We start from the raw sequence: 26,804 nt of genomic DNA on the forward strand, positions 1-26,804 counted from the left end.
TGGCATGCTTCATCAGATGGTCAATAGATGGCACTAAAGTCATAGTTAAGATATGTAGTTGCTCTGGTGTAAAGGGCCTGCAGAAAAGCGTAGCACACCAAGTAGGCTTGATGATTTGTAGCTGTTACATAACTACTTTGTGAAGGGACTGCTGAAATGGATGGTGGTATCATGTTCAACTTTGCTGGTGAGCAAAAGGATGCACCAGTAACTGAATCACAGTTGGCATGGGCAACATAGAAGTGTCACTATGTGTGTGTTTTGAACTTCACATAGTAAAGTTACAGTATTGCTGTCTTCATGTACACTACAAAGGCACATTCCACAGTGAGGATAGTCACAGATATAATAGATAATTGTCTTTTGCGCATGTAAATGAGGGAGTGCAAGAACACACACACACACACACACACACACACACACACACACACACACACACACACACACACACACACACACACACACACACACACACACACACACACACACACACACACGAACACATGCACGCACACACACACACACACACACACACACACACACACACACACACACACACACACACACACACACACACACACAGGAGGCTACATAACTTTGGCTGACCAGGATATGATCTTAAAGTATTGACTTGTTAAACCAGTACACAGATGCGAGGTCTCTAGACGGTCACAGACGCTGTTGACAACAATTTAGAAGCGACCCTCAAAACGCTATGGCAGACATGTTCCCAGTGTTTTTTGAGGCGAGAGAATTAACTGATTTGGAGAAGGAGAAAATTCAGAAATACTTTACAATCAGGAGGAGGTCAAGAGGAGGTGATTGTAGACCACTGGAAAAAGTGGGCCCTACAACTTACAAGATAGCTTTTCTGGAAAAGGAAGGTGAGATTTTACTGCAAATCCAAGATGACAACTATTACTACACTACTAACAGTAGTTCAAATACATCATTGTGTATGATTGGTAATCTGGCTGTGTACCTGACAGTACGCCATGAAATTAAAACAGTTCAGCTGAAGGCTGCTGAAAAATAGTTGAAACATTATTAATTTTCATCCTGGTATCTTATTAACCACAGTGCAACAGAGAGTTCTGGCCTTAGGGAAACACAACATACCATTGCCATGCGGGGAAGAACTTGAAATCAATACAAAGCAAAATGCCACATGTAAACAGGATAGCTCAAGTTTTTCACACCATCAACCGGTGAGTAATTAAAATGTAAAGAAATGTACCTTCATTGTTTTAATACATTTTTTCAATTGAAATATATAACAAATTAACCTTAAGATTTAAAATATATAACACATGATCATTGACGTATTCTTATCCAGTACTGATATGTCCCATGTACACAGATCCATTGACTTTCACTAGCTTAGCGACATATTCCCTCTTTTAACTTGTCTTAAAGCAAGACAACGCTTAACATGAAAAATAAGACACTTAACCACCGTTATAAACCCCAGCCAACGATTTTAACTGTATTAAGCCCCAAAATAGTGGCATACACCTTTAATACAGTTAAAATCATTGGCCAGGGTTTATAAAGGTGGTTAAGTGTCTTATTTTTCATGTTAAGTGTTGTCTTGCTTTAAGACAAGTTAAAAGAGGGAATATGTCGCTAAGCTAGTGAAAGTCAATGGATCCGTGTACTTTCACTAGCTTAGCGACATGCTCCCTCTTTTAACTTGTCTTAAAGCAAGACAACGGCTTACATGAAAAATAAGACACTTTACCACCTTTATAAACCCCGGCCAACGATTTTAACTGTATTAAGCCCCAAAATAGTGGCATACACCTTTATGTAACCACTCATTTGTCCCGTAGGTCACAACTGAGAGAAATGACGAGGTGAAATACCTCATAATGGACCAGTATCTGATTCAGTATCTGCAGGACAACCCCAATGCCAACCGTGACCTGGGGCAGCGACTCGCCACCCTCTGCACATCCTGCCAGGTCCTTCCAGAGAAGGGAAGGGTGGTGGTGAAGAGAGGTACTGCACAGCCTGCTCTCACCCAAGCCCAGTGGGAGGCACAGGTGGACCATGTGGGCTCTCAGATACAGCAAAAGTACTGCTGCTACTTTGAGGTGGACGCAGCAAGATCGCGAACCCTTCATGAGAACCCATTTATGCGCTGTGAAAACCTCCATGTCTATAAGGAGGGGGAAGACACACATCTGGCAGTGGTGGTGGGCGAGCATGATGAAGTGGAGAGGATGCTCCAACGTCTGGTGTTTCTACATGTAAACCAGCTGCACCGCAGAGACACTGGCATATCACTGCAGCAGTTCGCTGTAGTGGAGCAGGACTTTGAACAGGAGATGAAGGCTTCATTCCCGCACATCAACATCACCAGGCAGGAGACTGTGACTTTAGAGGGACCCAAGACAGAGGTAGAGGCTGCATGCGCCACCATTGAGCAGCTGGTGAAGAGTATCCGTCAAAGACGACTCCAGTTATCTGCCCCACTCATCGCCTTTCTCCAGTCTAGCGGGGCCATACAAACATACCAGAGGCGGTTTCAGCAGAGCCTGAGGAGCCCAGTGATGCTGGAAGCTGGTCCTGACCTGATCCTGTCCAGCCTGACCTCCGAGTCCCTTGAGGAAGCAGCAACAGCTTTGGAGAGGGACCTGACCGTGGAGGAAGTCATCTTGGAGCAAGCAGAAGCAGAGTCGTCTGGGATGGTCACACTCCAAGAAGTCCTGAGTGAAACCGCACAACAAGCTAACTACGAATCACTGAAGGTTCAGCTCAGCAACGGACAACCATCCGTTGTAGATAGGCGCATTTTGCTCCAACTGGTCGGATACCGCAAAGAAGTAGACAGGCTGAAAGGGGTTGTGCTTGACTACAAGCTAAACCAAGCAGACATACATGACTCCCTCAATCTTCCCTATGCGGTGGTGGCTGACCATCTGCCACGTGTGCTGGAGCTCCTTGAAGTGCAGCACAGTGGGCTCAGTTTGATTCCCACTATGTCACCATTACCTGCTGTGCATTTTGCTGGACCACGACAGCTGGTGCAAGACTTTCGTGAAGCCCTGACTTCAGCCTTTGCGTCTCTGGTGTGTACTGAGTGCAGTGTAGAGGGTCCTGGAGTGACTCAGTACTTCAAGGGAGAAGAAGGTCAAAATAGTATTGCCCTACTGGAGCTGTCTCATAAGGTCCTGATCGTGTTGTCCGATGTCAAGAATCAGGGTGGAGCAACGGGTTCTGAACACTCAAGCCACATCTCCCTTGCAAGCCTGATCACAGCATGTAAAAAGGCAGGACACTTAACTACTGATAAGCCATCCCTCCCCATACAATTGGAACACGCGTCTCTTCTCACAGCAAGTTCGATGGCCAAATCACGTTCCCCGCCAAATAAAATACAGCTGGAGGTGGAGCTTGGGCACCTTGAAGTGCAACAGGTAACCTGTAAATCCCATTTGTATCTTAGACGCCATATCCATTCATACATCTCCTAGCCTGCAATAAAATAAATTACATACAGTATCCGTTACTAACCACCACCTGCTTTTTTAACATGGTGTTTGTCTACTCTCATTGAATTAGTCACTGTATTGTGACAAACGGTCTGACATCGTAATGAGATCGGCAATTTTATATCAATACATAATACATAATGAATAGGCCTACATGTAATGTACCTACAGTACATATGATTTGATTTGTGAATATATCATATGAGATATGATCATCTTATAATTTCAGGTGGATGTACTTGTGGCTCCCATGGTTAAAACTGATCTACTCAGCCTGAGCATTGGACGTGCGCTGATGAACGCAGGGGGACAGTATTTCAAGCATAACTTTTGCCAGGCCATAAGACCCCATAGCGCTGTCCAGCCAGGAGACATTGTGCAGGTGGAGGGAAGCGGTGCTCTGAGATGCCGAAAGGTCTTCTTTCTAGAGTGTCTGCCATGGGATGCATCCCTTGGTAACAGTGAAAAGGTAAAGGAAAAACATTTAATTTCATGTTATTTCATTACCTGACACCCAAGATGGGCGATGGGCCATGTATTGTAATTACCTGGCCTGTCTGTCTTTTTATTTGTTCATCTGTCTGTTTGTGTGCCCGCCTGCAATGTTTTGGGCTGCCTGCAGGAGGCACCAATAAGCAACATCGCATGCATCTAAGTACCATGGGGTAGGGGGGCAATTTGCTTTCTATTGGCTCTTGTTTTATCTTTTAGGGGAGTACTCATAAGCAACAGAAAACATACGCTGCATATATGTTGTGGTTCCTGCGCTTAGCTTCTATTCATTGTCTTGATATATGTGACGGAGGTCATCTTGCACCTGTTCACCCCCTTCGGGGATCGAACGTGCGACCTCGTCAACTATAACGGTCCGGCAATGGGAAACACAGTACGATACCGCTGGGCCAAGAGACTAGTCTCTCGGCCCAACGGCACGAGACTGTATGAAGCTATCAGAGGGAGGTTTACCAACGTTCCACGCCAACTCTGTGCTAGTTAGCCTCCGTTACATATACATGTAACAGATGTATAAAAACATTCCCTAAAATACATAGATGTTGTCAATGGAAATGCATTAAAGACTACTCTTATTAGCGATTCTTTATTTTTTGTTAGTTTGTTTGTTCAGTCAAAAATTGGAAAATGTGAGACACAATATTGTTGACAGTTGCATGATTAGATCTTTCATAGTATTTCACAACTGAAACCCTATTTACTATTCTATATTTCTCCTTTGTTGTTGCAGGTGCTGCGGTGTGGACTGAGGCAGGCCCTAGTTCTGTGCGAGAAACAGGCCTTCACCTCTGTAGCTTTCCCTCTCATTGGGCCGGGACTGGTGCTGAGGATACCCAACAAAGAGGCCATTCACATCCTGACGTCTGAGATTGGCCTTTTTGGGCTGCACAGGCAGACCAACTCGCTCTCTAACATTCGTATTGTCATCCATTCAGACTATCCCAGGTCAAAAGAAGTAAGTAGGCCTAAGTTTGCTTACATAGATTATGTATAGTAAAATAGTTTACCTGTATTCTATTAGATGTCTATGGAACCACGGAAGAATGACATTAGGGCCCACTATATGTAGTTAAAAATACACCCATCTTGTCTAAAACAAATGATAATGTGTGCTAGTATTCCCACGCTAAGATTTCAAGTTTTCAGATGGTTTGTTGAAGTGTTTCTCAAAAGAGAGCCTGCACCTTGCATAGTGGTGTGGACTCTTCTTTGAAAAACTCAATTTGAAACAGAACCCTCTCAATTTCATTTAACAAGACTGCTGCCAGCAGTAAAATTGTCTTAGTTGTTAAATTGTAAAATTCATCCAACCATTGATTCTTCCCGTCAGATTTGTCAGGATGTATGCAGTGGCTTGAACTTGCATATGATGGATTCCAAAGGACAAGGTACATTTTTTGTTTCATGTGAATTTGTGTAGCCCAATGATCAGCGAAGTCATATTGACTATTCTATTCTAGTCTATTCTATTCTTTTCTAAAATATTCTATTCTATTCTATTCTATTGTATTCTATTACTTACTTATTTTCTGTTCTATTCTATTCTATACTGGATTTTGCTTGTTCTTTTTCTCTTTATGTGACCAGCTGTGTTTCAGTGCCCACAATCTGAGCCAACAGAGAAAGTACTGACGGTGGGGACTAAGGCTGTAACGATATTGCATCGAACCGAGGGATCGCGGTACGCAGACCCACGAACCCCTATCGCGAAGCTTCCTCACAGAATCGCGATGTGCCCCTTTTAAGTTGTTACCCCTCAGTGTAGAACACAACAGGCAACATACAGGCAAGAGTTTGCATATGCGCTTAAAAAGACCAGTAGAAAAAGGGCGCACACGTTCGAGTAACAGTTCCATTCACCCCTTTCTCATATAAAATGCTCCTTCCAACCAGCACCTTGTTGTTCTCCATTGCCTGAGCAACCTCCGTGAGACGAAAAACTTTGGCAAACATCGGAAGGTGAAGGACAAATGAACAACAGACCAAGAAGTCTTTTATACACGTGTCAAGATTTGTTTTACTCATGCATGCGCGATGTATTGCGAGTGGAGTTTTGACGTTGGAGCGGAGAGAGAGAGAGCGCGAGAGAGAGAGCGAGAGAGAGAGCGCGCACGAGATGCTCCGCCTGCCTATCCATCATTTGCATTGACGTCACAATATTACGTAATCGATTTTGCTGGACGGCAGAAGTACACATTCGTACATAGGAATTATATGCAGACGAAGACAACTTTGACCATAAAATACCAAAGAAACACGTAGTTCTTGTATTTTTTTTAAACGGGATATGTACCTGGCGTTATCAGGCTAGGTTGGCCACGGTGGATGTGTTCAAATCATAGATTTATTCAAATGTATTCTGCTCCACTAGATGGCATAACGCGGACGGGCGGTACGAGAAACTGGGAGAAGAAGAGAAAGTTGTTGCTTGCTTCCAGCCATGAACTTACTCTGCCTGCGATATATTTTTTTTATCCCGTGTTTATTTTCTTCAGTAAAGTTGTGAACTTAAACCAAACCTCTTCATTGGCAAAATAAGCACATTTATGCACCGTTTCTTCATTGGTGGCTGGGCACCGCGGCTGCATCCTCTTCTTCGTGGCATGGCACAGGTAAGATAATGCTGCTAACCTAACTTACTAGGCTACAAGACGCACGGTACATTTTGTGTCAGGCATTTCGCAAAGTGGTGTTTTGAAAAGCATATATTTTCATCTCAGATGTATCTTGTAGGTTAACTTGAATTCTCTCGCTTCGTTTCATCCAAGTGGATTTCATTGTTGTTTCAGTCTGCACAATGTAGGCAAATATGAAATATAATTCTATATCTTATCTTCTGTTTACATATCCAATATGTTCATTTGTACTGTATTATTATTGACCACTTATGTTACCAGTTCATCACTGCTACCTGTCCTGTCTTGCACTTTCTGTCTGTCTGTAATTGTCAGTCCTGTCCTGGCATGGTAGAGAGAAAACGTCGTTTCCCTTGTATGACCATAAGTGACAATAAAAGCTGACTTGACATACTTCAATGTTTCAAATCGGTGTTGCATTACATTGCACATGTAGAAACACATAGGACAGAATGTCGGTTACATACTTTGATTAAATAATTTTGATTTGATTTGATTAAATAAATCATTTGAAAAGATGACCTTCACAAGAGAAAGAAAAGCACAACAAACCTGTTATTTATCTTTTATTGTTTTTATTGTTTAGTAATTGCAGGTTCATCAGTCAGGTGGTCAGCACCCAAACTAAAACCATGCGTCATGGTGGCCAGGAATTGCATCCCAGCAGCACAGGTAAATACATGACTAGTAAGTTGGGATGAGTGTTATTTTCTGACATTTTACATCACAGTTTAATTCAGACAATATTGCCAAGGGAGTCAATTATTCAGTACTGTACCAATACATTACAATGCATGGCTAGATTCATTTAAATAGCATGTTTGTCTTTTCTTTTTTTCTAATTAGATGGGGGAGCCAACATGAAGAGGTGTCCAGAGAGGCTTCTTCCTCTTTGGCTTTGCAGCAGCACCAGGACCTCACCATCAGTGATGCTGTTCATCCATCGGGCCTACCCTTACATTCCTCCCCTGATGCACTGATCACCTGTACCAGTTGTTGGAGTTTTCAGAAGGGCTCTAAATTAACTTTTTTTATTCACTAGTAGCCAAAATGGCTAGTATGTTAATCTCCAAACATACCGGTACATTAAATAATGGGTCAAAGTGCCAAGTATGTTTTCTTTTCTACCAGCAAAACTTAATTTTCCCCAGCATTTGGCTGGTGAGCCCTGGTTGTCATTGATGGTGAGTAGCTGTGATAATAAATAACTGAAATGATGAAGTCCATCCAGACATGTCTTGCTTATTTTATTGTACTAATACAACAACGTAGAACATTTTCTGTGAAAGCCCAACTGGGAAACTCCAACTCCCATTGACATTGTGACACAGCACACAAGTGTTCACTGCACGAAATTGCATTTATGCTTCACCCGTGCAAGGGGGCAGCCCCCAATGGCGCCCCAAGGGAGCAGTGTGGCGGTACCATGCTCAGGGTATCTCAGTCATGGAGGAGGATGGGGGAGAGCACTGATTACTTAACTCCCCCCACCAACCTGGTGGGTCGGGAGTCCAACCGGCAACCTTTGGGATACAAGGCTGACACTCTAACCACTTACCCATGACCGCCTGTCAATCTTCAGTCTAGTCTAACTAATTATATTGTCTCCACTAAATGTATATCTCAGGTGACATGGGTATACTGGTATGGGGATAGTGCTGTATGTAAATAATATTAACCCATTTCAGCCGGCACCAAAATGCCAGCTAATTGCCTATGCCCCTTTTAAGAAAGGTGTCCTCATCCTATAAAAAAACCCAAATAACTAAATAAGTCTCTGAAGCACATACAGACATGATATGAGTTTTAAAAGCTAAGACCATCCTCTTGCATTAGAACATGTTAATTCAGCTCTAACATACCCACATTTTTAATCTAAAAAAATCTAATATGCCATGCCTAAATGCTGTGTCGCTCCAGGCACCTAGGTCAATACAACGAGTACACAGCATCCAGCATCAATGGGTTGACTATTACAGGCCTAGTTCAGATAACCATTTATTAATATAAATAAGTACTTGCACGTCTATTGTACATGTCCACCCCACAATAGATATCCCCTCCCATCACCTACAAAACCTTGAAATGTATTTGTACTTTGTGTCTAAAAATAAAGTCTTTGAGCCATTGAATGAACTGATTACTACATTGAGTTGGTGTGATTAAGAGGTTGAAATCGGCTAAACTTGACTTGGTGTGCTGGACCTCTGGCTCTTCCATACATCCAATGTGTCATGACATCAGATCATCGCTCTTCTCATCTGGAGAAACAGAAAGATAACACTTAGCTGACACTTATCCAAAGCAACTTCGTTACTCACAGTGAATTGTCCCTGCAGCATGGGGCTTGGTGCCTAGCTCATAGGCCTACTTCAGCCTGGATGGGAGGTGAAGGGAGAGGTGTAGGATGGGATTTGAACCTGCAACCCTCCAATCGTAATACCACTTCCCAAACCATTAAGCCTCTGATGTGTGTGACTGATTTCAGAGGCCAGACAATTTGGATGACAACACAACAAAGTGGTGGACTTCATATTAACAACATCGACACTGGTGGGCCTATGCATGTCATTATAAATAGGCCAGCATGGATAAGGTGATTGGCATTTCATGACAGCATCATGCTGAAGAGTAGGCCTACTACTTGGGAAATCAGCGCTAGAGATGTACACATGGTTTATTTTTACATTTGAACCTTAACAGTATGAACGTCATAGCCTTGCTATTTCACCAAGAGCTTTATGAATTCCGTGTTTATGTTACAGCCTGCAATAGCATACGTCCATCATAGCGTATTGATGCTGATAATTAACGTTAATCATGGAAAGCATCTTACATTGACCACACAGAAAAAGCCACTGAAATTGCACATTAGACTTAAATTAACTAGCGTTCACGAATTAAGAGACAAATGATGATACAAAGGATGGCAAATGAGAAACTTACCGTGGTGCTCATCCAGCTACTTGAGTAGGCTAGTTTGATGGTTTTCCAGTTGGTTGCCGCGATTCACCTCAGCTTTCTCGTTTTATTTTGAGATCCAGTGAAAAGTCACGCCTGGGTTGTAACCCTATCTGTTTTTGTAACAAACAGCACAATGGGTGTTCACGGTGTTTAGTTTATCGTCGATCTATGTTACGTTATGAGTTACTAAACGTTGCGAGTCCCATAGGAATCCATTCATCAATGCGGCACTCTTGCCGTCCAGTAGCCGTCCACTAGAACGTTTGACGTCACATGCAAATCATGGATAAACCAGCCTGGAATCACTTGTAGGGAGGTGCCCGAAGTCGGACGAACGTTGAGGTCGATAGGCAGGATAGGCAGCATTATTTCTTCCCACATTAATGTTAGGCTATATTGTAAAATTACCGCGTACATAAGCAGAAAGCATGCTCCATTTCAGCCTCTGCATTCATTCTCGCTCTTGACAAAATGTCAAACCGCAAAACAAAACGAAAAACGTGCGCGTTATGTAGCAGTGAGAACTAAGGTTCATTTCGAGTTTTGATTGTAGGCTACGGGCAGGCGCTGCTGCACGATCAAAAAAAAGCTACTGAAATATTTAACTTAATCAATATTAAGTGTTGCATTTCTTTAAGTAGCCTAACTTAATACAACATGTTTCCTGACGATAGCCTATATGGCCAGTGTTGTTTTAATGTTTGGATATTAATTGGATAGGCCTAATGTTTGATAAAGTAAGACAGCTGCCAATGACTATAGCCTACACCCTGACCACCCCACCTCTCTCTCCCTTTCTCTCTCTCTCTCTCTCTCTCTCTCTCTCTCTCTCTCTCTCTCTCTCTCTCTCTCTCAAGCCTTTTTCCTTGGTGAACTAATATCCCTTATTTCTCTGTGTTGTGTTTTGATGTCAACACCTGGAAGCAGGTTGCAGTGGTAGCCTATATCTGCAACATCATTCAGCCTTGTAAACCTACAAAATTAATGCAGGCAGGTAAATGCAAAAAGATATTAATTACAAAGTATATATATCATTTCTTATTTTTTTTTAAAAAAAAATTTGTGTGAAATCGTGGGGCATATCGAACCGTGGGTCATATATCGTGATACAAACCGAATCGTGGGTTGGGTGTATCGTTACAGCCTTAGTGGGGACCCTGAAGGTTCACCTGGTGTCGGGAGACATCACCAATGAGACCACAGATGTCATAGTTAACAGTACAGACTTTAAAACCTTTGATACAGGTATGGAAAGTGACACCGAGATACCACATAGAGAGTGGTTGAACTAGCCTATTTAATATTACGTGAAGTGTTGTGTAGAGGGAAAAACAATGCTGCATATGTAATGTGTTGTTAAGTCATTGTACTCTGTTGTTGTCCACAGGCATTTGCAAGAGCATACTTGCGGTCGCTGGATCAAAGGTCAAGAAATCTCTGAAATCAGGTGAGCGTCTGCTTCTCGAAAGTCAACCTTATCTTGCTAGAAGCAACATCAGCATAACTTGTCTGCCTGGATGCCGCAATGCAATATGTGCTTGTACATGTTTGTGCATTTTAAACAGGATGATAATCTTAAAATGCCATGTAGAGAATGAAACGTCTTATTTTAAATGTTCAATCTGGGGTGTTAGTCCATATGGTAATGCTATCCAAACATTATTACCCTTAAGTCAACATCCAAAAAGTCTTAGCCAGTTGCCAAGCTACTGCACTAGTGACTGTGACACTATGACAGGTAAGCACCAGGGCAGTCATGGGTAAGCAGTTAGGGAATCAGACTTGTAGCCTGAAGGTTGGAAGTTTGACTCCCGACACGGCAGGTTGATTGGGGGAGTAATTAACGAGTGCTCTCCCCCATTCTCCTCCATGAGCGAGGTACGCCTGACCACGGTACCGTCCTGCCACACTGCTGCCTTGGGACGCCATTGGGGGCTGCCCCGTTGCATGGGTGAAGCATAAATGCAATTTTGATGTGTGCTATGTCTCCACTTGTGTGCTGTGGAGCGCTGTGTCGAGTTTCCCAATTGGGCTTTCACTTCACTTTAAGTCTCAGCATGAATCCATAACCGTTCACCTTCCCCTCCCATACAGCTTGCATCAAGAAGGGCGAGGTTTTCACGTCTGCTCCCGGCTCCTTCCCCTGTAAGGCCATCATGCACGTGTGTGGAGAGAGGGACCCTGCACTGATCCAGGACCTGTGCAGAGAAATCCTGCTGCTCTGTGAGAGCAAAGGCTACCAGTCAGTGGCCATACCTGCCATCTGCGCCGGTCAGTAGAGTGCCCGTCACTTACACTCACATGTATTCTTGTAGGGTAAATTGTTCATCTTTTTTTTAAAATGTGATCATAGCACACTTGTGATATATTAATATATCAATAGCAATAGTATTGGTATAGCACATTATCATAAACAACTCTCATTCAATGTGCTGGAGTAAGAGAAAGAAGAAAATATTGTAGAAAATATCATAGTATTATCTTGAGCGACTGTAGATAACAAGCCCTAAGATTACACACACACACACACACACACACACACACACACACACACACACACACACACACACACACACACACACACACACACACACACACACACACACACACACACACACACACACACACACACACACACACACAGGGGAGGGAGCAAGAGAGTAGTTGTAAGTGTTATAGCTTGTCTTGTAACTGTAGTGCCTTCTGCTGTATGGCCTGCACAGGACATGCACACAGACATGCGCACACATACTGACCTTTTCCCAATGTCAAGTGTTCTAGCCTTGGTAGTGCGTGAAATGCCCAGTGATTGGACACTCTTTGGTGATTACCAAGACTAGAACTGATTTGATTACCAAGACTAGAACACTTGACATTGGGAAATGGTGACTATGTGTCTTCCTGCTCACTGTGATGCCCTATGCTGCTCTGTCTGTAGCAGGAGTGAACCCATGAGTAGTGACATGGGCACACGCATACACACACACACACACACACACACACACACACCCACACCCACACCCACACCCAACATCCCTGTCATACCCTCTGTTATCTGTGCCCACAGCTGCAGGAGTGGATGCCCGAGTGGTGGCTGATGCCATTCTGTGTGGTGTGGTGGCAGCGGCATCCGACAGTCCCTTTCAGCACCTGTCCAGCGTTCGCCTCGTGCTGTTCAGCATGCCCGTCTTCCTGCAGTTTCGAGCGGCAGCGGATGCTATGTTTGGGACACCACCTCCACCAAAACCTCGTATGAGCAAGGCACACACTCGCGCGCGCACACACACACACACTCTAAGAAGAATTGTGATAGAAATGACGGCTATGTTGCAAATTCAAGATACAATTCAAAAATAGAATGTTTACTGTGCAATTTAATACAAAACATGTCTGATATTTTGCATATTCCACATATTATGTGTTCTAACAGCCTTAACACAATGTACATATTCTTCTTTAGCATGGAAAGTCAAAATTGAGATATTTCAGCATTGTAACAAGGAATCAAGTACTTGAACTGACTTAAATAAAGGGAGGCAACATGAAAAACAGTTACCATTTTGTCACTTCAAACTCAAAACAACTTTCTGGCCTTCATTTGAATAAACTTGAAAATCTTCATTTTACCTTTTAAAATTCAGATAAAATACTATATTTTGTACCACACGTATGTGTCAAAAGAAGTGCAGTGTTTCAGAGATTGGAATGCATAGACAGTAACGGCACCACTTCTACAACACTATGTTTAAACAATTCTTGAATATTTTATAGCAATAATTCTAATTAGCTGTATCTCATGCCATATCTTGTGTTTTGCACCAACATCACAGCCACTCCTCCACCCAGAAGGACATCTACAGCTCCAGTAAAGTCATCCACCCTCAATCAACCCCTCTACCTAAACATATTCTCACCCTCCTCCCCACTGCCACCACCACCACCAACACCATCCATACTGACTGCCACCACTCCCTCCGCCACCTTCACGCTCCTGGGTACATCGGAGGAGGACTTGTCTGACGCCTGTGCCAGTCTGCAGTGGGTCTACACCTCACACTGCTCCCAGCGCACGCTGACCCCAGAGGAGCTGGCCGGGCTGTCCCAGGAAGAGGTGGCCGATCTGGAAGAGAAGGTGCTCAACCTCCGGGTGCAGCTGGAGGCTCCGGGGTCTGGGTCTGGGTATGGTGGACCTGGTGCTGGAGTGGTGGTGAAAGGTCAGAAAGTATTTATTACTATTTATCATTATTTTTTGTTTTCGGGCAGTCGTTGCCCAATGGTTAAGGAGGAGGTCTTAAGATCAGAGGCCGGCAAGCTCTAATCCCTTACCCCTCCCTACACCTCCATCCATGGCTGACGTGCCCTGGCCTTGAGCAAGGCACCTAACCCAACATTGATTCATCAGGGACTATAACAAAACCCTGTAAATAAATGTTAGGATAAAAGTGTAATGTAAGTAATATTTCAGCATTACAGGGTTGAATAACATTTGCTGTGATGCGTTTATTGTTGTTGATTCTTTATTTTGGTGATGTCTGATGTGCATGTGCAAGGGGGTGTGTAGTATGTTTTATGTACATACAGTATAGGGGAGGATTTTGATAAGCATTGCTTCTTCTTACTCCTTTTCATATATGGCTTGATTCTTTCTTTTTTGCTTCAGATTTTTTTAAACTTATTTATTGTTATTTTCTTTTGCACATCACCTGAAATAAACCAATCAATCAATCAATCAATTATCAATCAATCAATTAAAAAAGGGCTCAGTGAGGGGGTGAACGATGTGATGCACGTGGTCCAGGCGTCGCTGGGCCGGCGGGTGGCAGAGAGGGAGCAGAGGGAGCTGTTCGCCCACGTGGTGTGGTGCATCATGGGCCAGCGTGGAGACTGGGAGCGGCTCCCCAAAGAGGCCAATCAGAAGCTGGAGAGAGGGGACGTCAGTGGAGGGGTCATGGACGCTCAAGGCTGCCAGTGGAATGTGAACCTCCAGCAGATGAGAGCAACTGCAGCACTTTCAGGTCAAACAACATCACTGAAGAGGCTGAAAAATCTTCCAGGTGAGCAGAGTTAATTAAGGTAATAGGTTAAGGTTTTAATTATGTTGACGATGAGGGAACGAGGTACTGTAATGCATGACCGTGACGGGATTGTGAACTATCATTAGAAAAATACAATGAAAACTTGTAAAAGCTGTATAAAATACCTTCAGCGAGACTAGCGTTGTAACAATGCAATCATTTTGCACAGCTGACTTTTTAAAATCTTAATTCTTTTTATACAGTATATATATATTTTTTTTTGTTTGTTTGTTTGTTGATTTTTAAGCACCATGAGCATCTGCACTTTACCAATTTCGTTGTACCTGTACAATGACAATAAAGTTTTATTCATTCATTCATTCATTCATTCATTCATTCATTCATTCATTCATTCACTCACTCACTCACTCACTCACTCACTCATTCATTCATTCATTCATTCATTCATTCATTCATTCATTCATTCATTCATTCACTCACTCACTCACTCACTCACTCACTCACTCACTCACTCACTCATTCATTCATTCATTCATTCATTCATTCATTCATTCAATTGAGTGCTGCATAGGGGATCGCTTGTGGATTAGAAGTTCTATGGTGTATTCCTGTAGCAAATAAAAGTTATGTTATTTCAATCTGCAACGTTCTCATGAATTAAGTGGTGTTTTCCAGATTTCACAATCCCTCTCTACTGGGACAGCATGGTCCTTGGTGAAGTTTTTCAGTTGGTCTCACTATTCCCCTGCTCTGCTGAGTTTGAGAGAATAAAGGCTGACTTCAGGAGAACCTGTCTGAAAACTGTGTTGAAGGTGTGCATCTTGAAAATAGTAGTTAAACAAAATAGTAGTAAAACAAAATTATCCAGGTCTTAACTCTGAAAATACCCACTGAACACTGTCTAAAAAGTTACAAGAGTTAAAATATAACTATGTTTAAGTGGGACTAAATGATTTAAAGAGTTCATTTTAATTCAAAGCGTTATATTAATGCTGACGTTTTCTATAGAAAAAAAACGAATTGCTCTCTGTGCAGTGTCATTCGGTTTTACTAATGCTGATACTGAATGCAAGTTTGAAGATGATGAAGACTCTAGAAGCCTAGCATTGCAAGGCAGCACAGTGAGTATAGATCTCTTAGTAGTAAACAAACAGCGCTCAAATGCAATCACCCACGAACACTCACCTGGGAAAACTCCCATTGTCATTGTGACAAAGCACTGCACAAAATTGCATCCATGTCTGACCCGTGCAAGGGGCAGCCTAAAACAGTGCCCAAAGGGTTACTCCACCCACCCACCTGACAGATTGGGAATCAAACCAACAACCCTTGCACTACAAGCCTGACACCCTAACTTCAGTCTTACCCATGACTGCCAAACTCACATTGTCCAGTTAATGCGTGGACACCTATACTGTGTATTCGCTGCTTTCTCAGATTGAGCGTGTGCAGAACGTGCACCTGCGTCGGGCGTACGAGGTCCTGCGGCAGCAGCTGGATGAGAAGAACAGGCCTCCGGTCGGGGCTGGAGAGAAGATGCTCTACCATGGCACCACCCACCACAACTGCCAGGCCATCATGAAGAATGGCTTCAACCGCAGATTTGCTGGACAGAATGGTACGAGTACTCCTGGCTCTGTGATGTGTCTGGAGCTCTTTACATTTGGTTGGACTACAGTTTTTGAGGTTCAGCCATAATAGAGCATTTGTGTAACTGCTTGACTCTGCCTTGGACAATACATTGCATGCTATCAAAATCATTCATAAACCTTCCTTTTCTTTTAGCTTCCCCTCTTTTTCCCCTCTTTCAGGCACTGTGTACATCTTGAGAACCTGCATTACTTAATTTTGCAATGGAGTTGTAATACCAAAATTTAAACCATTGCAGGTCCGTGCTTTATTTTCAACATGATTCAAAATTATTTTTAAGTAAGCATCCCCTCTGTGGTTTCATTTTCTTCCAGGCGCAGTGTATGGTCTAGGAACCTACTTTGCTGTGAACGCCGGCCACTCAGCCAACCCCACCTACTCCTGCCCTCGCACAGACGGCACTCAGCTCATGTTTGTGGCTCGAGTTCTGACAGGTCGATACACATTGGGTCGGAGCGACATGAGGGTCCCTCCGCCTGTCTCGGATCAGCAGCCCCACATACTCTTTGACAGCCTGGTGGACAGCCAGCAGAGCCCCAGCATGTTTGTGGTGTTCCATGACAGCCAGGCCTACCCCGACTACCTCATCACATTCAAATGAATGGAGATCCACAATTCACACTTTTCACTATATATACTACTGTAGCTCATTTAATTTCATGTGTATAATCAAATCTAATATTTTTTGTGTAAATGCTTTCATTATTTTTTTTCATCTTGAAAGACATATTGTACAATAAAAGGTAGCCCTATTAATGAAAGACAAATTCCTTAAATTAATAACATTTGTCCTGTAGTGCATGCCGTTTCACTAGTGGAATGCTGTAATAGTCATTGAAAGGTTAACTACACTACTATGACATAACACAGGGCCTTTAGTAATGCACTGTGACTGTGACAACGTCATTACCATGCTGGTAACAGCAAAATGCTGTGTCTTTACAAGATAAAGTGGCTACACACCAGACTCACGTCACAAATTCAATGACGACCTTGTCAAGACCTAGGCCTATAATCAATCTCTTATTAGCCTTCCCTTACAAACCATAATTAAAAAAATGGATAAAATGTTCTATTTTGCAATGTTTTCTCCTCAACCACTGTCAAGCAGCAGTGCAATAGGCTAGGTCAAACAAATAAGAGTTTGAAAACTGTGATCTTGAAAATGATGCAAAAGCTTGCTATATTGATGCATGGAGATACATGTTATCCATTGCTTAGTGTGCAAATTCTCTTCCGGTGGGCTATGCACATGTATTACGTGTAAAACCGCTGCAAAATTCTTGTTATATTTTTTGAGGGTTTTTTTTGTCACATTTGAGGTAGGTAAGTTCTGTCACTATTACATGATGGGCTGCATCTTTAAAAATCTATGTAAGTTAGCCAAGCTTAAATTCAGTGTTTGTGTATGCCTTCAAAATTAAATGTTAGGCCTATCCAGGACAACTCGTTTTGCAAACATCTGTATGTGCACTGCGATCAAGGAAAGCATCCAAACAAATACAGCCTGTCAGACATCCTATGTGAAATAAATGCAACTACTAACCCTTTGGGGGGAAGATTGTTATCGACTGATATACAGTAGTAGCTGGATGAACACCAGAGTTAGGTAGCCTTAATTAAATTGAAACTATCCGTTAGAGAAATGTATTTACAAGGAGCCTAAACATATTCTTGGTTGACACTAAACACAGACGCTTATTTTTCTAACAGAGAATAGAGATTGACAAAGTTACATCGATAGACAGACACACGAAATAGACTCCAGTCAGCAATTCATTTCACCTCAACATGCCATATAGCTATTGTATAGGCTAATTGGGTGTAAGAACACACAATAGGACCTCCGGCTGGTGTAAAAGACTATCTTGGGCCGTATCACCTGGCGATTGCAGATGTTAGAAGCAATGGTGATTGGTCGTAAGTGAATGTCACTCTTAAGCAGGGGCGTATTCATTCAGAACAGGATTGAGACTTTTGTTTTGACCAATCGCTGTGTTTATATCATCTAGAGTTGCCAGTTGATACGGGGGACCCAGATAGTCTGTTACACCGGCATAAAGTTTGGGATGTCGATTTAATCACTACATGGGGAACCCATACATTTTCGACCAAGAATAAAGATGGGAAATATAAGCAATCACAGAAACAAATAGAAATCGCGGGCAAGTTCTGTGGACTAGGAGATGGGCAGCAGATCCATGTAGACAGTAGGCCTAAATGAGCATAGCCTAAACGTATTAATTAGGAGTAGTAGGGCCTAGGCCTACAGACTTGGACATAAAAGGGGGTGAGGGATTGGAAAATTTTACACACTGTACTCGGTTCCACGTTTTGTTATGCGAATGAATGAAAGTCAGCGAAGTTATCACACCTTTGCTCGGACAACAGTAGGCCTATCCAATTGTACAATCTCCAGGTCATGAACATATCATCCAGGCTTCCATGAATATGGCATTGTTGAAGAAATCTCCAATTTGAAAGGTTGTGTAGGCCTAGGCGCTGACTCAGAGAACAGCATAATTAATATATGCGTGGTAGAAATTTGGTGAAAGTAACAGTCTTTGTTTTCTTATGGATCTAGTCTTGTGATTTTTGTCTTCTCCTCATAGGCTACTTGTCTTTGCTGTCAGGATTAATTTGAGGCTGTAGCCTAGGTCTTGCGAGCGCGATGCACTGCTCTGCAATGTGCAATAATGTGTATTGGTATTTGGTCTTTGTGTGTTTTGTATTTGTGTCTTTATCCAAGCTGCAGGCACGTTCTGTTTCATGTGCAAGAAGGAGGACACGGCGGTGCTGGTGTACTTGACTATTCATGTTCAACAAGGCAACAAACACAGGAGGTACACTGGGTAATCTTGTACATGACAATAGCGTTGCAGTACCACATTAACACCCGCAGGTGGCAGCTCAAGTCCAGTAACATCTCCCTTTTCTTAATTAAAGCAATGGCTAATTGAACTGATGCCTAAAACCAAGACATACTGACTACTCAAGGCGTTTACTTGTTTTGTCATTCCAGAAACTATCATTGTTGCACATTATAACTGCAGCGGCAACATAAACATTTAGCAACAAACAGATTTGGTATGTAAACGATTACTGCTGGTTTTATACCTGAAGCCAAAGAACATAAATAAACATTTGGCAACAAACAATCACACTACATTTTTGTCTTTCCCCCTTTTTTTTTTTTTTTCAAGGGGAAAAAAGAAAAAAAAACTCAGGCTGTTCAAAGATCCAGTCTGTTTGGCGGCCTGGTCATCCGACCATATCGTGAGGTGACTGATGGCCTTGTTGGAGTGGCGGCCATGTCAACAGGTGGGCTGTCAGCATGCTGAGGTGGGGTAGCACACCCCGCACGACTGGCCTGCTCCTCAGCAACTGCGTCTGGCTCGGCTCCGTGCCCAATGCTGTCCGAGACCTGTGGTGTACTGAGAGTGCTAGGGGTCGGTTCTGCTGGCCGAAGATCAACCCTGTTTCGACGGTAGAGAGCTCCTTCTATGTCGACCAGGTAGGAGCGAGGGGCAACCTTCTGCAGACATGAGCCCCGTCTCCAGATGCCTGTTCTGTCACCAGGCAATGGCTTCATTCGCACCGCTTGGCCTACCGTGAGCTCGGGTAGGTCCTTGGCTGAGCGGTCATAGGTTGCTTTGGCGAGCTGTTTCCTATGGCGCAGCTTCTCCAGCACTCCAGACACCACACATGGTTCCAACAGCTTGCTGGCAACTGGAAGTGCTGTCTTAAGACGCCTTGCCATCAGGCGCTGTGCTGGGCTGCTGCCCATTCCTTCAGTCGGTGTGTTGCGCCACTGCAGAATTGCTTTCCATGCATCCTTGCCCTCGCGGTGGGCTTTCTTGCACAAGTTCTTTGCTATTTTGACAGCTGCTTCAGCTTTGCCGTTGGCCTTTGGGTGATGTGGAGATGAGGTGATGTGTTCGAACTCCCACTGTGCTGCAAACTGTTTGAACTGGAGCGACGAAAATTGGGGGCCGTTGTCTGAGATTAGACGGTCAGGCTGCCCATGACGGGCGAACTGTGCCTTGCAGCGTTTGATTGTTGTCTCGGCTGAGAGATCTGGGAGGGGGTCAATTTCCCAGAAGTCTGAGTAGTGGTCAACTATCAGCAGAAAGTCTTTGCCGTTTTGTTGGAAAAGGTCCGTGCTTACAATCTGCCACGGGCGTGTTGGCAGTTCGTGCGACATCATCGTCTCTTTCTGCTGCTGAATAGCATACTCACTGCAGATTGTGCACTTGCCCACATAGTTTATGATTGCGGCTCGCATCCCTGGCCAATACAGTGTATCTCGTGCTTGCCTGTAGCACGCCTCGCCCCCAATGTGGCTTGTATGTACTCTTATTAGCATCTCACGGCGCAGTGCTTTAGGGATAATGACCCTGTCTCCCCTGAACAGAACACCATCTTGGACACTGAGCTCATCCTTGTTATCCCAGTATTCTCTCACCTCCAGTTCGGTGTCTTCTTTGTGCTCAGGCCAGCCCGTCAGTGTCACTTTCTTCACCGCCTGAAGCTGCTCATCTCTCTCTGTGAACTGTCGAATTTGAATCATTCTTTTGTCTGTGACATTGAGGTAGTCTGCCTGGTTGATTTGCTCTACCTCCCTCTGTTCAGTTTCCAGACAGCAGACTGTGTGTGTGTGGATCTTGGAGCCTGTGCATGCATTTGCCACAGTGGCCCTGCTGAGCGTGTCACTCACAAACATCTCTGGGCCCGGTTTGTACACAACAGCGAGATTGTAGCCCTGTAGAGACAGCAACATGCTCTGCAGGCGCTTCGGGGCATTCAGCAGTGGCTTGCTGAAAATGGCGACGAGGGGCTTATGATCAGTCTCTGCAGTGACACTGTTGCGCCCATAGAGATACTGATGAAAGCGTTGGCATGCGAATACAATGCTTAGGCATTCCTTTTCGATTTGGGCATAATTATGCTCTGTCGGGGTGAGAGCCCTTGAGGCGAATGCAACAGGTTGGCCTTCCTGCAACAGCACGCAGCCCAGGCCATGCTGGCTTGCGTCGCTCTGAATTGTCACCGCCTTTGTCACGTCATAGTAGCGCAGCACTGGTGTAGTAGTCACCAGCTGCTTGACTTCTTTCACTGCTGCGTCGTGTTTCGGAAGCCAGTGCCACACTGTGTCTTTATCTGTGAGCCTCCTCAGTGGCTCACAGACCTCTGACAAGCGTGGTAGAAACTTGGCCAGGTACGTTACGAACCCAACGAACCGCTGCACAGCCTTCACATCTGACGGGACGGGCATGTCCATCACCGCCTGCACTTTCTCTGGATCTGCTTTCAGGCCCTGCGCAGAGAGGATATGTCCGTGAAAGCGAACCTCTGGCACTTTAAACTGGAGCTTCCGTATGCTGAGCCGGAGTTTGACTTGTCGGCATCTGTCCATGAGGGCGAGCAGCTTTGCATCGTGGTCACGCCCTGCCTCCTCATCTGAATCGCCACAGCCCACAATGAGGATGTCGTCTGCTATGGGGTACACCCCATTGAGCCCCACCAGGAGCTCATGCTGTTTCCGTTGGTACACCTCTGGGGCCACAGAGACGCCGAACGGGAGTTTCAGCCAGCGCTTGCGCCCCCAGGGTGTCCAGAAGGTGGTCATGTAGCTGCTTGGCTCATCCAGTCTGCACTGCACTGCAAAAAAGCCCTCTACAAAAATAAGCAAAACATATAGTGTTTTAGGGGAAAAATTGCTTATTTTGAGCAAAATAATCTGCCAGTGCAGCGAGCAAATTGGACTTGGTAAGAATTCTTAAAACAAGAAAATAATATCTAAGCGGTAGGCATAGAAAAACACTTGAAACAAGTATCAAAATCTTATTTTTCTGTTGCTTGTTAAGATTTTTTTTCTTATTTTAAGCAATTTCGTCTCCTTTATTAGTCATTATTGCTTAGAATTAGATGTCATCCAAGAAATTATTGCTCAAAACAAGCATACAATACGCTTAAAACAAGGCAAATTTACTTGTTTCCAGCTCATTTAAAGTCTTAAAACTAGTCTGATTTTCTTAGCTAGAATACTTATTTTCTCATGTAGAATTAATATCTTGTTTAGGTGTATGAGAAAAATATACTTGACAAGAACTTCAAAACATTTCTTTTATTAATATTTCATCAGCTGGACAAACATGCAGTCAAACGATAATAAAGCACCAAAATCTAGACAATATAATCGTATGATTAAACAGAAATTAAACAGAAAACCTGAAATTATCAGTGTACTGTACCACATTAATTTATGTGGCCTGTTCAGAAATGTCATCTTTTTCATGAATGCTTACAACCACCAGCAAATTCTAAGTAATGTCATAATCGCTTGGGCAAATTAATAATAGTGGGGTCCTCTGCATGTTAATCCACCATTTTGAATGCAGTCAGATATCTTTGGCCGAAAAACATACTCTCAACAGAACAGTATGTGTCTATTTACTCACTTATTTACTTAGACATTCATGAAAAAGATGTTATTTGTGAATGGACATTTTAGAATTGACCAACTGCCCGCAGGATCACTTTTGGCTCTTTGATTCTTTCCCAAAGTGGTGGAGGAGAGGGAGAGAGAAATGTTTTTAATTATGATATCAATGTGCCCATGAAGTGCTACTGAGGCCTTATTACGCCTTTCATTATAGTGCTCATCTTTTAATCTGCATAGAAAATGCTTAGGAAAAAAAACCCCTCAATGATACTCAATGCCATGCTGAGCTAAGATAAGGACAAAAAAAATCATCAACTCAGATCAGAGAACAGCACATAAAAGTATGCATAGAAATGTGATGGATTGTCCTTTTATACAATGTCTTAGAACCTGAGATTGCCAGTGTCCAACATATTTACTGTAGTTTATAGTGATTGAACCTTTTGGGCATATTTTCCAAATTCACCAGAACATATATTTCAGTTCATCTGGATACTTAAAATTGTAAATCCAAATCCACAGAGTTGAGATTGAGGGTATATACCGGTAACCGAGTCCAAAGAGCGTCACACATGCACAAGAGATGCTCCGAGTTCACTGTACAGCTCCATGCCTTGTATCACAGTCTCTGGCACGGGATGTTCCTTGCAAACCATACACGTAGATGTGCAGTCTGCCTTTGGATCACTTCGCCACTCTAGTCCTGATGGTGGAAAAAGAAAATGCAGAAAGCTTAACACTGTGCACACACTTTTTATGTAGCTTTAATGGCACTAAATGTAAAAATGCTGATGTCTAGTGAATGACAACCATGGCCACTAATAGGGGGCATTTAATAGTGTGCTTGTCAGTGATATGCAGGTGCCACTTATCGCATGCTCTCTTTATTGGGGTGCAGATCGTTTGTGAACATCATAATCAGAACTGTTCAAAATTCAGAGTCAGTGAACCTAGAGGTGGGCCATGCGTCTCCCACACCTAATGTCTGACCTTCTAATACCTAATACCCAACTTCATTAGATTGTTTGCAACTCAAACACAATGTTTCCATTAGCTGTTGGAGCCATGAGTTATCCTACCTTCCTTCTGGCAACACCTCCCTTCTCCTTGAGAACCTCCAAGATGCTTCCTCAAGTATCTGTCAGGCACAGGAACTCTGCATTAACCTGTCAAAGACACATTACAAGAAAATGACATGGTTGTCAGGCCCAGTTGTGTTGTGCTTCCTGTCTGTCCTGTGACTTGTGACTATGTCTTTCTATCTCTGGGCCTGCAGGTTGGGCAACACCTGGGGTCAAGCCACAAAGACATCCTACAGGACAGACATACATCTACACTTAAATACTATCTGTTATGACATAATGTACCACCACACTTACTTCACTCAATGTCAGCAACGCAGGCCATGCGGTGTAGACTGCCAGCTTATCTTAGACAAGCCTTTTGCACCTATGACAAAACACATAATTAGAGTGCTGGAGTTGATGTCACATAAATTACAAGATAAGATGAGGGCTAACATCACAATGACATTGACTGACTTCCTGTAAAACCTAAGTTGAGACCAGGGGTCAAGGAGAGTAGAGTAGCCTCAACCAAATAAAATCTGCCATATCAAATAGCCTATGTCACTGCATAGATGTTGACTGACGCATGTTGTTGGATTACCAATGATTTTGCATCCTCAAGCAACTCCACACCATGCATGAAACACCACTTCTTGTTGTCTATGGCAAGCAAGTCAGGTACATCGTCACCACTTTTTAGACTGGGGAATATTGTCACCATTTAAAAATATTGGTAAATAACGTGACTACAGCCACTTAAGACAGCGTGAAATTAAAGTTAATTAAAATATTTTTCACCATATCCATGTTTCATACAATACAAAATAACTGTTGACAGTACACCATGCCAACATGAAAATGACAGCTAATTGGCTAAAAAATATTTTTATCCTCATTTTGCTTTGGTGTAAGTAAAGTGTTCAAGCAGAGGGTAAAGTGTAAAACAATTGAACATGGACATAAATCCTACCCTTTACAATGACTGTCTTCAAAGTCACATCTTCCACTCGCACAGGGGGCAACCATCTGTCAAGTTGAAAAACAGAGGTGAACCTTTTCTCACAATATCGGCAAACATGGCTTTTCAAAGGTGATATTCAGGACTGGCCAATAGTGACGCCCATTACAAAAAATAAGATACATATTTTGAGTAACATGTGGGGCATTACAGGGCAATAGCAAGCTAGAGAGCAATAGCTAGCTGCTAAGCTAAACAGCAGAAGGTGTTAAACTATGTTTAAAATAATTATGCTGGTAATTTACACTTCAGACTGGATAAACCTTAAGGTAACTTTTTTTACACCTAAAGATGTTGCACAAGATAAGCTACTGTTTAAGAGTGGATATTTGAATGCAAGACAAACAGCTTGTCAGATCACACAGCATGATCTAACAATCGTATCGGTTAACTTTCCATACAGACAAAAATGCCAAAAACATCACAATAGCGTAGTATACTTCACAAATGACCGTAATAGTGTCTTAATACAAGCATATTGCCAAAGATGACAAGGATTGAAACGGATTGTGAAACTTACCCGGCTGAAAACGATAGCCTCAATTTCAAAGCAGGAGACCAACTGACGAACAGGAAGTGACGTAATTCCATTTCCGGTTTTACTCTTTGGTGTTTTTTTGTTTTTGTTTGTTATCCCACCTGAATTACAGCATGAATTTCACATATATAGTTTTGATTTATGTAAAATATTTCTGTACCAATAAGGTAACAACTTGGTGCCAGCAGGAAGAAGATAAATACTGTCAATGAAAATGTGTTTCGACAATAGGCGATTCATTTCTTACTGCCACCTACTGTTCTGGAGTGTGATGTGCATGTCAGTTAATATTATGAGCTTTTTTCAAGTGCATACATTATTTGTTTAGATTATTTGTTTAAAAGTTCATACGCCGACAGTTCAAATGGTGTTTATATGATTTCAATGAATCATTTTTCCATTTTATAATAATATTGTATGTATACATATTTCTTAATATTTACCGGGACCCAGAAACATTTTTTGAGTGTGCCTTAAAAATGAACACAAAAAAACCTGTTGCCCTTACTGTTGCAGTTGTGCAACAGGAAATAAAACGTGCATTGAAGCACTTTATTTTGTCAAATCATATTGATCTAGATGGTATAACTTCAGGTAGGCTATAGGCCTAGGTTTGCATATTAATAGACCCATACAAGACATGTCCAATTAGTGTAACGATGGAATCTAATGATAGATAACAAACTAAAAACGTTGTCTGGACAGATGCTGATATTTCTGAAGATATTCACTTTTATTTTTATCAGCAGCAAGGACCATGCTATACATCTTATCATAGAATTAAGTGAAATAACTCACAACCTTTTTTGCTCTGATGACGGAAACTTTACAAAAATTTAGACAGAGCATGATGAGACACGTGTGCATGAGATAGAGTCAAAGCATTATTTTTTTATTCTAAATTTCTAAATTAAATTAGGCCTATAAAATGTTTGCAAATGTCTTGTAAATCAAAGCAAAATGGCCCTGCCATGGGCAACCGGTAGGGCACTCGTCTGCCGTGTGGCCGACCCGGGTTCGATTCCCGGTCCGGGTCATTTGCCGACCCCTCCGCATCTCTCTCCCCATTCGCCTCCTGTCCACCTCTCAAACTGTCCTGTCAGTTTCAATAAAGTTGTAAAAAAGACCAAAAACAATCTTGAAAAAAAAAAAATCATAGCAAAATTGTCGAAAGTAGCCTACCCATCAAACAAAAAGTATATTTGCTCATGAAAAAGAATTGGGCCACACATCAGCGGTATCAAGGCGTCAGAGGCATATGTCAGTTCAAAGATTAGATTTTTTGAATATCATCTCTGAAATGGATGTTTCTTGGTAACAATTAGGAAAGACCATAATCACAGAAATGGGACTCCCTATTTTTTTTTAATATAAGGGCAGTCATGGGTGAGCGGTTAGGGCGTCAGACTTGAGGTTGCCGGTTCGACTCCAGACCCGCCA

General features: G+C 42.8%; 1 protein-coding gene and 3 long non-coding RNA genes across 4 annotated transcripts; 2 read left to right on the forward strand and 2 right to left on the reverse strand.

Moving 5' to 3' along the window:
• The first annotated feature begins 597 nt into the window (after window positions 1-597).
• LOC134437318 (protein mono-ADP-ribosyltransferase PARP14-like) lies at window positions 598-17,002 on the forward strand. Its single transcript, XM_063186809.1, has 17 exons — window positions 598-884; window positions 1,081-1,208; window positions 1,833-3,422; window positions 3,727-3,966; window positions 4,741-4,965; window positions 5,341-5,398; window positions 5,598-5,659; window positions 5,904-5,937; window positions 10,754-10,855; window positions 10,998-11,057; window positions 11,705-11,881; window positions 12,678-12,860; window positions 13,441-13,824; window positions 14,368-14,664; window positions 15,322-15,458; window positions 16,084-16,264; window positions 16,611-17,002. The coding sequence occupies exons 1-17, from the start codon at window positions 716-718 to the stop codon at window positions 16,895-16,897; spliced, it is 4,314 nt and encodes a 1,437-aa protein (XP_063042879.1). The 5' UTR covers window positions 598-715; the 3' UTR covers window positions 16,898-17,002.
• LOC134437033 (uncharacterized) lies at window positions 6,160-7,876 on the forward strand. Its single transcript, XR_010032312.1, has 3 exons — window positions 6,160-6,622; window positions 7,233-7,318; window positions 7,493-7,876. It is a non-coding gene; the product is annotated as an uncharacterized LOC134437033 (long non-coding RNA).
• Window positions 8,774-9,884, reverse strand: LOC134437034 (uncharacterized). Its single transcript, XR_010032313.1, has 2 exons — window positions 9,593-9,884; window positions 8,774-8,907 (listed from the first exon to the last, which is right to left on the reverse strand). It is a non-coding gene; the product is annotated as an uncharacterized LOC134437034 (long non-coding RNA).
• A 5,406-nt stretch (window positions 17,003-22,408) lies between the features above and the next one.
• Window positions 22,409-24,605, reverse strand: LOC134437745 (uncharacterized). The gene is made up of 3 exons (XR_010032467.1): window positions 24,121-24,605; window positions 23,821-23,907; window positions 22,409-23,444 (listed from the first exon to the last, which is right to left on the reverse strand). It is a non-coding gene; the product is annotated as an uncharacterized LOC134437745 (long non-coding RNA).
• Between the last annotated feature and the right edge of the window lie 2,199 nt (window positions 24,606-26,804).

This window comes from Engraulis encrasicolus, chromosome 21, assembly GCF_034702125.1.
Source record: "Engraulis encrasicolus isolate BLACKSEA-1 chromosome 21, IST_EnEncr_1.0, whole genome shotgun sequence".
Taxonomy (NCBI): domain Eukaryota; kingdom Metazoa; phylum Chordata; class Actinopteri; order Clupeiformes; family Engraulidae; genus Engraulis; species Engraulis encrasicolus.

Excerpts from the sequence above, each read along its gene's own strand:
- LOC134437318 (XM_063186809.1), top strand. The coding sequence starts at position 716 with ATGGCAGACATGTTCCCAGTGTTTTTTGAGGCGAGAGAATTAACTGAT. Across the intron at positions 4,966-5,340 it reads ACTATCCCAGGTCAAAAGAA|ATTTGTCAGGATGTATGCAG; the intron begins GTAAGTAGGCCT and ends TCTTCCCGTCAG. Across the intron at positions 11,882-12,677 it reads CATACCTGCCATCTGCGCCG|CTGCAGGAGTGGATGCCCGA; the intron begins GTCAGTAGAGTG and ends CTGTGCCCACAG.